Source organism: Stylophora pistillata, chromosome 11 (genome assembly GCF_964205215.1).
Source record: "Stylophora pistillata chromosome 11, jaStyPist1.2, whole genome shotgun sequence".
Lineage (NCBI taxonomy): Eukaryota > Metazoa > Cnidaria > Anthozoa > Scleractinia > Pocilloporidae > Stylophora > Stylophora pistillata.
In genome coordinates this window covers 8,562,508-8,574,616 of record NC_142529.1, presented here as the reverse complement: position 1 = coordinate 8,574,616, position 12,109 = coordinate 8,562,508, and the positions used below count along the sequence as shown (strand labels likewise).

Sequence of the window (12,109 nt, the reverse complement as noted above, 5' to 3'; positions counted from 1 at the left end):
TAGACCTTTGGAACCTAGAAGGGGGATTCCCAGGGTATGGGTGTTAATGCATGCAGTTTTTATAATTGTATATCTGTGCAGTTTTTACTTATTTATTACTCCTGCTGGAAAATTATTGTTTATAGTGATTAAAAAACGAAGCCTGTAGAATAATTTCGAAAAATATCAACGACTCGGTATTTGTCGTCGATGAATGTTTAATTAGCTAGGTTAGGTGAAAATTTCATAGTATTCAAGAGTTAGAACATTTAGGATGTCGGTACATACCATTAAAATCGTCTTCATTCCTAAATGAACAAAAAATATGTCGAGATCAATTAAAAGCCCTTTTTCCATACAAATGGTTACGCTTGTGTAAAAAAGAAAACACGTGTATATTACGTACATTAAGTTAATCGCAGTGCTGTAACCAACCTGTATGCACTAACAAATTTTCCTTTAAATGCTTCTGCGAGAAAATAGTGATTCAAAAGTTCACCCTTGAAATCATTCTTTGGCTGCTTAAAGCTTTTTGAAGCCCCACTTGTGGAATTTTCCTTTCTCTTCTTAGAAGATTTCATCCTCAAGGCAAACTTCGCATGGAAGAACAGTCAGGCGCCCTGAAATGTCAAGACAAGGCTGCTTGGCTGCTAAGTCGGGCTGTGCAGCCACGCCAACTACGTTTGCACGACAAAATTCAAGATGGTGGTAAGTTTCGGTTTGATTTGATTTATCAGTAGTCTTGATTTCCCACTGATCCCTCGTAGAAAACAACTCTAACAGTTTATTACTGTCTTTAGCTACCTCTATCTCTTTTACGGACGGCACAAAACCATCCTATGGTGGGTATACATTGCACAATGTTGGGAATTATTTTGCACGTTGTGCTACATGTATGTTCGAGGTAATACTGAGTGATAATTTACCCTTTTTCTCTTTACAGCTAGTAGAGCTGAAAAATGGAGAGACATACAATGGCCATCTTGTGAGTTGTGATAACTGGATGAACATTAATCTAAGGGAGGTCATTTGCACTTCTAGAGTAAGTTTATTTGTTATTGCTACAGAACAGCTCAAAAGTAAGTTGACAGTCTCGACACGAAATTCAATTCTTGATCCTCTAAACTTTCGAGAATCAAGGAACAAGAATTTAGTTAGTCTCAAGAATCGGGGATTGAGAATCGAGAATCAAGATGCTCAAAGAAGTTTTTGAGGTTTTTGATCCGCAGTTTCAAGGAAACAATTTAATTCTGTATTTTCTGACTGTCTTTTGTATGAAATACTCCTTGACATTTGCAGAAAGAACTTGGGGATTTTTTGTGCTTAGCAGTGATTTCATAATTTCGAAAACTCTCTTTCAGGATGGTGATAGGTTTTGGAAGATACCAGAGTGTTATGTGAGAGGCAGCAACATAAAATATCTTAGGATTCCAGATGAGGTACAACTTGATTGAAAACAATCTTTACTGATTATTTTCCAGTTGATCAATGTCATGGAAGTGTTAGGAATTTATTTATTAAATGTAAATTATTTTTGTTATTCTCTTAGGATCAGTGTAGTTCGTGATTATTTGTATCTGTTACGTAATTTTTATTCTTCACTTGTGTAAACTGTTGTGTAATTAACCTTTATTGTGTATATCAAATAGTTTTCTTCATTCTTTTCGGGCACCTTGCGTCCATGGGTATTTAAGGATTTGGGTGGTTTGATACGGGGTGGTTTTGTTTTGAGAGAAGGTCACCGGCGGTGAAGGTTTGAAAGTTACCAAGACTCGTTCGGATCAGAGCACGTTTTAATCACTGAAGAGTCATTCAGCAAAACCGTTCCTTTACACGACAAAAGATCCATTTGTCGGGGAGCACATGTGTGCCGAGAAGCTGGCCGAAGAAATTAAAGCGCAGAACTTGAAGGAAAAGGAGAAGATTATCTTCTGTTAGACAGTAAGCCAGTGAAGACAACTGAGTCAAGAAAGATCTGAGCGAAGACCGAATTACGTGAGGTTGGAAACTTCTACGTTTAGCTGGGTTAAACGTGAGTTCGGTTTGTGAATTGTGAATTTGGTTTGTCAGTCGTTTGTTGGTGGAGCGTGGTGATTTGTGGACAGGAGAAGAACACGGGCGTAAGGTGAAACCCAACCGAACTGAACTAAAAAAAAAAAACCTTTTTTTTATCTTAATAGTAATAATCTTGTAAATAGTTTTAGTGTACTGTAGTTTAAGTTAGCGTATTCCTGTAAATTAATTAGATCATTGTATTATCGTTATTGTTAGTCGCTTTATTGTTGTAATTAGCATAATAAATATCTCTAGGCCTACGTTTAGTTGTATTGTGGCGTGTGTTCTCGGGCTCGTTTATGTTCTGTGTTTTGTTTGTGTTAGGGGGCACCCACCTTTGTGGCGCGGATTCGTCACAATCAATAAAATGATTTCATTATCCACTGTATGTTTACTCTTTAACACCTTAGCATCAGAGTGTATATTCTCCACACTGTTCTCTATATGTTTCCCATGGTAATGACAAGGAGAATTTGTTGATTGAGCAGGTGATCATGTCTTTCATTCTCATAACCTGAATTTTGTATTCAGTGTTTGGAGAAACAAGATGATGGTCACTCTTTAACAAATGGTAAACACTACAGCGTACACTATTGAATTATGGATGCACGCGGGAGGTTGCTAAGCATGAAAAAAGTGTAAGAGTCGCTCGAGGCAATAGCCGAGAGCGACTCTATTTTCTTGAGTGCTTAGCAAACCTCCCAAATGCATCCATAACCCAATAGTGTACGCTGTGGTGTTTACCATTTGTTTTATAACATAACATTGATACATTGTAGCTAAAGAGTTCCCTTTTATTTAACAAATCTTACGTGACCAGGAAAAACAAGCGCGCATGGAAAAATAGTATTTGCATTTGCTCGCGTCAGCAGTGTACACCCATGGGCAAATGGGGGACGCTAAATTGACCAATCAGAGCACGCACTTTACTTTGGTTATGTTACAAAAGCGGTTAACTCCTTATCTCCTAAGCATGACTGGCATCTAATTTCTCCTTACAATATCGCCCTTGAATCAAACAATTAAGGTCAGGAGAATAAAGGAAATGATTGTAAACTTAAAAAGCTCTTGACTGTTTGAGAAATTCTCCTTGTTTGTACTATAAGTATTGTATAGAGAACAGTAAGGAGAACTTGCATACTGATGTTAGGATGTAAAGGGTTAAAGTTTTAAACTTAAATGACACCAGGCTGCAAAAAATTAGACTTGGTATCGACGTACTGGGGCTATTTTCTGTGTTCGTTTCACCCTTGTACTCTTTTTGTCAATGCTTTAAAGGTTATAGACATGGTGAAAGATGAAATGGTGAAACAAGGAAAAAGCAGAGGGACAGGAAGACCAGGTAAGGAAGCTTAGATTGTTAAATCAGGAAGTGTTTCGTTTTTTGCAGTGATGACAGTTGCTACTCAGTTGCTACAGCATCTCCAGCACCTTCACATTAGCTAGTCCCCAGGTCACTCTGATAAAAGGTTAACACGAGAAATGTCAGCTTTGAAACCCTTTGCGCTAGCCAATTTACTTTATCAACTCTCTTGATAAAATCAAAATTACCCATGCCAGTTGGTCTCTTTTATCATATATAGACAGCAGTGCCTATGAGAGTCTTCTTACAACATTCTTAAGATCTTTGGATGATCAGCAGCTCGCATTTGAAATTTCTTATATATCAAGGATTACAGTTAATTATTTGATCTAGTCTAACCTTTCTTTCCAGAGACCCTTGAGCTTTTTCTCCTAATCAGCGATAAATGTCTGCATGTCACCAATCCAACTCTTTTAATAGTAATGACATGTTTTATCCTCAGGACGAGGTGGTCGCGGAGGTGGTGGAGGCCGTGGAGGCCACAGAGAAGGTGGCAGTGGAGGTGGAGGAAGAGGCGGGTCATTTGGTGGGCGTGGTGGGGGAAGAGGGGGAGGGGGTCAAAAGAGAAATAGAGATGATAGCTCTGGAAAGTAGTGTGATAGCTTTGATGTATGTGTAAATATATGTGGCTATCAATTGCATAAGGTACTATATACAGCAGGTACAAAAGTAGGCTTTTTGTAGTCTAATGTCTCCTAATGCTTCTATGTGAGCTGCATGCAATGTATAAAAAGTCAGTGAAGGTAGCAGTACTCCCGTGCATACTTTCTGGGGTACATGCACAGCTGTAACTGTTTAAGTTACAAAGATTATCTACATGTACAGATCATCTACATATTCTTGAGTGTTATTTAAATGGGTTCAATAGGTGTAAGCATGTCTCTCTCTTTATCTTAAAGTTTCCTTGCTCTTGGAGAAGAGCTGGAAGCAAGTATTTTGTGGATTGTCAAATTAAACAGTTGTACCTTAAAATTGTTTGGTGTAGGAAATTAATTAGTGTTTTACTTACTTTTATTATCCAACTACTCCTAGACGAGTACAAATAACGCCATAGACGAGAACAAATATCACGCGTATTTGTACTCGTCTATTGTAGTACCGGTTAAACAGGTTTTCTCGCATTGCGCAAGCGAAGAATTGGATTGTAGTTACGAAAAAAAAAACAAGTGGCGTACAATTTGAATCATATTTCCGACGACGAAGAGTCAGAATGGCTGGCAAATATAGATCCAAGTTCATTAGATGAATCGAACGAAGAAAAACAGCTTGACGGCCAGAAAATTTCTTCATTTAATGAAGAAAATAGAAACAGCAGCACAACAACGCGCCAATTCCGTTCCGCTTCGCATACTTCTGTCACGCACTCCCCGTAAATAAACATCCGCGAAATTCGCCCGCACTGAGTTACCATTTTGGCGTGTTGGATAATAAATAACTTATTAGACGTTTTGTTGTGTAGTATCGCTGAGTATTTTTACTCGTTATTTGTATTTTGACTCGCCTACGGGCTCGTCAAAATACGGCACAACTCGTAAAAATACTCAGCAATACTACACAACAAAACGTCTAGTAAGATATATGAATTGTTATTTTTGTAATTGCAAGATGTGCTTAACAAACCAAACAGCTACCAGGCTTCTTAGCTAAGATTTTTTATTGGAAACTATGGAAAGATTTCAGGTTACTTATAGTGACCTAGTATTACACACTTTTTCTTGTAGTATATAGTACAATGTTCTTGTTTTGATTAAAAAAGCTGCAAAAAAAAAAAAAAATATATTTGTTTGATGAAACATTTGCCTATAAACACCCCTCTCTTTCCCCTTACAATTCTTAACTCATCTGGACAAGATAGGATTAATTTAATGAGAAGGCAGTGAGTGGAAAGTACAGCCCAACTAATGTGTGACCTGTATGATTTTTAAGGTTTTAGACTTTGAAACTCGGCTGAAATTATGTGGAAAACTCTGAAGTGAGGTTATTCGGTTTAACATCCAGAAAAGCCACCCCCCCACCCCCCCCACCCTGCTTGTGCGTGTTTTTGCTTTGCAGAATTATGTTCAGTTTTCCAGATGAACACTGGATACCATACTATAATTATGTACTACAAGAATTGATGTCCACTTTATATGTACCAATTTTAATTATTAAATTCGTTTTTCAAACTAAAACTGGTCGTGGGTAATTATGCACCAATATGGCATGTAACAACCCTTTTTTTCTTGGATTAATCAGCATAAAAATTATGAGTTCTTTCGATAGTAACCTTTCATCAAGCAGACAAGTGACAACGATTTAGAGACTCGTCGAAGTGGCAATATCGTTTGGGTGTTAAAACGATTTACAAAGATTAGCCAATAAAGAATTGCGGAGTGATCTGTTAAGTGAATTATCTTTTTAGATTGTAAGAGTAACAGAGTTAAAACACGGGTTATGTTGATGTTTATGCCCGAGTTTCATTAGCAAACGAGGCCTTAATCTGCATACTATTTAGAGAATGTGTAATGCAAATAAGATTGAGTGGAGTTCAATAGACCATTTTTCTGTTGCGTGCTTGGTTGCCGAGCCTTTGAACAGGAGTGATCTGAAGTCAAGGGTGACCTTGTTATGATACAAACATTCCCGCTTTTTAAATGTAAATTACTTTGTTATCATGCTAACTATATACTGGTCTCTATCACAACAAGGTCACCTTTAGCCTCACTCCAAATTGAAGGCTTGGCAACCAAGTACACAACTATATAATGGCCTATTCGTGCTCAAATCGGGTTCGTGAGAATCAATTACTTTCGAGAATTTTCTTCTTGTTTTGATTGTTATCCCTGATACGCGCCCTTTCCTCGAGTCGGCGCCAAGTCGCGGCGATTAGATAATTTAGATTTCCAAAATCAAGAAAACAAACTTTGGTGAGAGTTTTATTGCTTTAGGAGAGCATTTATCTTCTCCAATCAACCGTTTTGAAGAATTACTAAAAAGATCTCCAGAACACTAGATGTCAATGAATGACTTGTGAACGTGGAATCTGAAAGTACCTTGATTGTTGTTTTGGCAAACAAGTGCGAACGTTCAAATGAGAAACTGAGTATGTTTTTTTCAAACGAGTTAAGGTTGCTGTGGTTACCATCACTCAGAGAAAGCTGAGGGCTCTGCATCTAACATATTTAAGTTTTATTTTGTTGAAGATGTAAATATAGGTTCCTATATATAGGTTACTTCGCGAGGGGAATTCTTCGTACCCTGTGGCTATGATTTTAAAAACAGTAATTTCATCATTATCAGAGTCGAGGGAAAAAAGAAGTTTAAAGCCTATCTTTTTTTGTTCCGTTCCAAAGGAAGAGTCTCTGTTACGACCTAGAGCTGTAAAATATACGAAAAACAGTTTTGTTGTACACTCGGAAAATTGAGGAGCTTTAACAGCTTTTGATGAGAAATATTGTTAAGTTTCCATTATTTTACTTCATATTCAGATTTAGAATATTTAGAGTTCGGATAATCAATTAGTTGAAAGAGGCCGACATGCTATTTTAAAAGTTTAAGTAATTTTTGGAAAGCAATATGGTAAAAAACTGATATAATTATAACTTGAGAGTTTCGGACGGTGGGATATGAAAAAAAAAATCATATTCACAAATCAGTCTATGAGGCAAGATCGGTCCTGTTTATCGCAAAATTTTTCATTTCCTAACGGTTTTTAGCCTGTAGCAAATCGAGGACGATTTCAAAAAAATACAACTGAAATGAAAAAAGTTTTAAGCTACGTGATCGTTTAGAAATGCCGACGACACAAACGAAGTATGAATTCATTTAGGAGCACCTTGTAGTAGTTTCAGCTAAGTAATATGGGCATCGACTGTCATTTATTTTATTTTGGCCATTAGCGTGCAAACTAAAGATACTATCTGCAAATGTTTAATAGCTTGCCGAAATAATTACTTCTGGTTCCTGATTGGACTAGTCCAGTAAAAATGTCATTTTGATTCGGAGATCTAATCATAAAATTTTAAACGAGGAAATGATGATACCTCCAATATGTCTGGGTAGATAATCCTGTTGACTTTTCCCAGGCTGTTGATTTTCTTCAAAACGGAGATTAATGGTCGATTCGAAATAGACTGTGAGCGAGCAACGGATTAATAACTCACATCAAGAAAATTTGCGTCCCATGGTCAGTTTCATTCTTTATCATCTTTAAGGTTTTTCTTTGCTTTTTCTTTTTCACCACTTTACATTTGAGAGTCTTGGATTACAAAACAAAACAAAACAAAAAAAAAAAAAGCATATGAATAATTAATATATTTAAGACGAGATAAAATATCACCCATGAGAAGTCATTAGTCAAGTTGCTCTAAACCACCATCGCCCCTACGAAACGAGAAAGACACACAATCTTTGTTGCCAGCGAAGTAATCTCCACAGTATTTTACAAGGAAAGACATCATCAGTACGGAACGGAAGAAAAGAGTTCGCTGTTAGGCAGACAACAGTGTTTTACTGACTAAAGGTGATGACGACACTTGCGATTGAGGAATAATGGTTCATAACGGCTGATGGCTACATCTTGCCACGGTTGAATTGGTAAGAGACGTTTATTCCCGTCTCTATTCTATATAACGCAAGAAAAAATTTTTGTCTGAGGCAAAGGTATCATCTTGAGTATTATTTTCTTTGAGATCAAATTTCATTGGATCGTACTCGACCGGATGAAATTACTAAGACGTGGACACGTTGAAACTCAATACTCTAGCCTTGCAGTGGATTCTACATAGCAGTGGGTATCAACTCTTTGCCAGGAATCAATCCACGAATAAATTTATACGTTTATATCAAAGCTTGAAACGGAACAAATATGGCCATGACGTGGCATCTGCCTCCAAGAAGTCTCAGTTTAATCGTTCTTGAATCCGTTGCTTCGGTTGCGCTCATCGTTCTTTCTTTAATTGGTAATGTTTTAATTCTAACAGCGCTATTTCGTAACCCGCGGCTTAGAAACACTAGCAACAGTTACATCGCCGCTCTTGCAGTGACTGACATTCTCAGTGCCTGTGTCCCAGGAACTCTCTTCGCAAGTACACTTATTGCGGGGAGACTGGTCTTTGGAATGCCCGTATGTCGGCTGAGTGGTTTCCTCGTTCACTTCCTCACCTATGTTTCTATGACAACGATGACCTTGACAGCAGTCAATCGTTACTTCCGCGTTGTAAGGCCACAGTTGTACCGGAAGTGGTTCACCAAAAGGAGGTCTTGGAGCATTTTAGTCGCTCTTTGGCTTTTTATAGCCGGCTTCGTTTTTTATCCGACCGCACTTGGCGTGGGAACTTTCACGTTCAACCCTATGCTGTCATTCTGCGCATACACTTTTGCGAGTAAAAGCGCAGAAACGGTGTTCACAGTGGCAGTGGTCTGCGTATTTGTCGTCTTTTCCTTGTCGTTGGTTTGCGTGTGTTATTATCACGTTTCCAAACAGATTCGCAGTCATAACGCTGGAATACGTCTCTCCCTCCAAGGTGTTTCCGTCCACGAAATAAAATTGTCCAAAGTGCTCTTCATTATGGCTTTCGCGTTCGCAATATGCTGGATTCCCACGTTTGGAGTCGTCTTGATCATAAGGGTCGTTTTAAGAAGGGCCCCACACGAATTAGCTGTGGTGATTCCCTTCTTGATTCAGACTTCAAGCGTTTTGAATCCCCTCATATATGGAGCATTGAGTCCACCCTTTCGTCGGGAGTTCCGCCGTTTGACTACGTTTACACGGAGGGCTCGCTCTAGTGATATAAACTCAAATGCATCTTCGCCTGTAGGACAAATAGGTGTGGCTCTGGAGCAGATATATATCAGTCGACTCTGCGGTGTGGATGATTCTCGAAGGCAGCAAGCTGGTTGGGACGAACCATCACAGTTTCCGAGCTCAAAGGTTGCCTGGCCGGTATAGGCGCATTTTATGAAATAATAATTAGCAACTCGCGCTTTTAAATCTGTGAGAAGATACTTTATAAAGATAGTACTGTCACACTCATCAAGATTAGCAGCAGCTTGGTCACAAACTTGAGGTCGGATGGGCGTAAATACTTCGAGCTCTCATTGGTTCCTTGGGATGTCATAATTTTTTCTGATTGGCCATTGTTGATCCTTCAGTGGCCATTGTTGTTCTTTCAGGGGCCATTGTTGATCCTTCATTGGCCTTTGTTGGTCCGCCATTGGCCCTTGTTGATCCATCGTACTGGTTCGACTCGTGTAACACCGCCAACTTGACATGGTACCTCGCTCACTTTAGAAATGAGCCGTAATTTTGAAATCGCAAACCGTCGAATTTCCGTTATTCTCCAACAGTAAAACAGTGGATTGATAGAGGAATTTAACATCACCATTATTCCCGTGACGAATACGGTAGACTTGGTCACCTCGATTTGGAATAACATCGCCATGAAGAAACTCACTCCAAAGGGTAAATAACAGAAGAAAATTGCACCAAGAACAAAAATAACTGCCAAAACAGACTTCCTGTACTTGGAAATGTCCAATTCAGAAAATCTGTGCAATCTTGTGGCTAATTTTTTTTGATTCAGGATCTGCTTTTTGTGCCGCCGCAATATTGCAAAAATTTGATAGTAGGAGAAAACCATCGCAGCGACTCCAGAAATACCTAGAATGAAACCAAAATAAATGGAGGCCTTCCTATACCAACCTATTGTGGAGAACCAGAAGTAAAACGAACATGGAATGCATATACCAAGAAATAGCAAATTAAACTTGATCGCACGGCTGACGGTGATGATGGCGGCATATCGTAGATGTAAAACAAGAGCAAGATATCGATCAACAGTAATCGCCGTGATGGTCATGAGAGAAACAACCACAAGAGTGACTCCCGGAGGATACAGCATGGCACTAGTGACACAGTACAGGGAAATATTGCGAGTTGTTGCACCTATCAGGTGTAAGACACACATGGGCTGAACAAAAATACCGACAATAAAGTCCGATAGTGCCAGGATGAAGAGGAATACTGAAGACGGCGTGTGTAATGACGGAGTCACTTTTATGGCCCACATCACTAAAAAGTTGCCTGTCGTCGCGATAATACTTGATATGATGCTCACTAAACACGAAACGATGGCTGGAGCGGCTTTAATGTCTGGAACATCCCCAGGAAAAGTAACAAGGCAGCTATTGGGAGAGAAGGTTGCGTTACCACGCTCAGAAGGATCCATGATTGGAAGATGCCTATGGAAGATATAGATTACAAGAAATACAAAAATAATGCAATCTCTCTTGAGCGATCACTTTATATTACTGGTGGCTGTCTTGAAAAGAGTCGATTAAAACCAAATTCCTAGATCTTTGTTTATTAAGTTAAGAAAAATAAAATCAATCGGGAATAAGAAAGCTTGAGAACTTACCACTAACTTCAGAGTAAGATAAATTTAATGTACCGGTAGTTGTTCGAAATGAACTAGACTGCAATCCACCGATGAATCGAATCAACAAACGAAAATGTAGAAATAATGAATGGAATAAAAATCACCTGCTCTTTATTCAAACAAACCTAATATTTTTCATCCCTATAAGTGACTTTATATCCCGCCTATGTTCTTCAGTTTTTGTCAGTTTCCATCCCACTATAGCGGCACTGTGATGCTCTCGGAGTTTTTTAATTAAAACTTTTAGAACACTGTTTAATCAAATTTAATTGATTTTTAAAACTTTTGTCCCACAGTTGTCAAATTATTTAAAGTGCACCAACACCCAAAAAATTTTTTTCGCTTAACGAAGTAAGCTTATTTTTTTGAGTATTTCTGCGCAAAAATTTTTTTATTTGCTCAAATCTTCAATTTTCTATGCCCAGTCAAAATACGGAAAATCGGCCGCCATCTTGCCCCACGACCGAGTTTAAAGAGGAATGGCTCTAGTGGGTAATGTGACGTCAAATCGAGAACACGAAAGTCTGCTTTTCACACATTTTCACTTGTTTGGGAAGGTTGTAGTCGATAATTGTCCGAAAATATGCCGACTAAGTGTGTTGTAGAAGGATGTAGCAACGTGCGAAATTTGCAAGAGGGTATCGCGCTCCATACAATCTTCATACAACACACCTAGTCGGCATATTTCGGACGATATCGACGACAATCTTCCCAAACAAGTGAAAATGTGTGAGATGCAGACTTTCGTGTTCTCGATTTGACGTCACATTACCCGCTAGAGCCATTCTTCTTTAAACTCGGTCGTGGGGCAAGATGGCGGCCGATTTTCCATATTTTGACTGGGCATAGAAAATTGAAGATTTGAGCAAATAAAAAAATTTTTGCGCAGAAATACTCAAAAAAATAAGCTTACTTCGTTAAGCGAAAAAAATTTTTTGGGTGTAGGTGCACTTTAAAGCATATCTCCCAATACTCATCATTTGTTATGACAAAATGTGAGCAATGACTTTAGAAAGTTCAGACTGCAATTTTGAAAAGCGTTAAAGTTGCAGGTGCTGGCGGTAAAAGTTCTGATCTTCATAAATCAAGTTTACTTTTCTACGCTCATTAAATTCCTCTTTTGTTTTACTCCGATGTAGTTATAACTTACGTTTACTTTTTTTCAAAGATACAAAATTAGTATAATTTTGCAAGCCCTTAAATAATCAAGCTTATGTTATACGTTTGAATTTATGAAACGGTGAAATGAAATGTCACCCATATAGGTGAGACGAGAATAGCTGCTTAACACGTG

General features: G+C 38.4%; 3 protein-coding genes across 3 annotated transcripts in view; 2 read left to right on the top strand and 1 right to left on the bottom strand.

Moving 5' to 3' along the window:
- Positions 1 to 616, bottom strand: part of LOC111337680 (prolyl 3-hydroxylase OGFOD1) — an 11,749-nt gene extending 11,133 nt beyond the window's left edge. Inside the window, exons 1-2 of the mRNA XM_022944023.2 lie at positions 415 to 616; positions 268 to 287 (exon numbers count right to left, since the gene is read on the bottom strand). Coding sequence (XP_022799758.1) covers positions 268 to 287; positions 415 to 560 — 166 coding nt within the window. The 5' untranslated portion in view covers positions 561 to 616. The remainder of the gene's footprint in view (positions 1 to 267; positions 288 to 414) is intronic.
- A 1-nt stretch (position 617) lies between these two features.
- Positions 618 to 5,172, top strand: LOC111337672 (U6 snRNA-associated Sm-like protein LSm4). Its single transcript, XM_022944015.2, has 6 exons — positions 618 to 687; positions 780 to 821; positions 923 to 1,021; positions 1,341 to 1,418; positions 3,313 to 3,376; positions 3,840 to 5,172. The coding sequence occupies exons 1-6, from the start codon at positions 682 to 684 to the stop codon at positions 3,989 to 3,991; spliced, it is 441 nt and encodes a 146-aa protein (XP_022799750.1). The 5' UTR covers positions 618 to 681; the 3' UTR covers positions 3,992 to 5,172.
- A 1,443-nt stretch (positions 5,173 to 6,615) lies between these two features.
- LOC111337673 (melatonin receptor type 1B-B-like) lies at positions 6,616 to 10,939 on the top strand. The gene has a single exon (XM_022944016.2). The coding sequence runs from the start codon at positions 8,244 to 8,246 to the stop codon at positions 9,324 to 9,326; it is 1,083 nt and encodes a 360-aa protein (XP_022799751.1). The 5' UTR covers positions 6,616 to 8,243; the 3' UTR covers positions 9,327 to 10,939.
- Positions 10,940 to 12,109: the final 1,170 nt, after the last annotated feature.

What these genes read in the sequence shown, in the direction of transcription:
- LOC111337672 (XM_022944015.2), top strand. An exon ending in CGGCACAAAACCATCCTATG is followed by an intron (nt 822 to 922) that starts GTGGGTATACAT and finishes TTCTCTTTACAG; the next exon opens with CTAGTAGAGCTGAAAAATGG. An exon ending in AGGTCATTTGCACTTCTAGA is followed by an intron (nt 1,022 to 1,340) that starts GTAAGTTTATTT and finishes ACTCTCTTTCAG; the next exon opens with GATGGTGATAGGTTTTGGAA.
- LOC111337673 (XM_022944016.2), top strand. Translation starts at nt 8,244, where the DNA reads ATGGCCATGACGTGGCATCTGCCTCCAAGAAGTCTCAGTTTAATCGTT.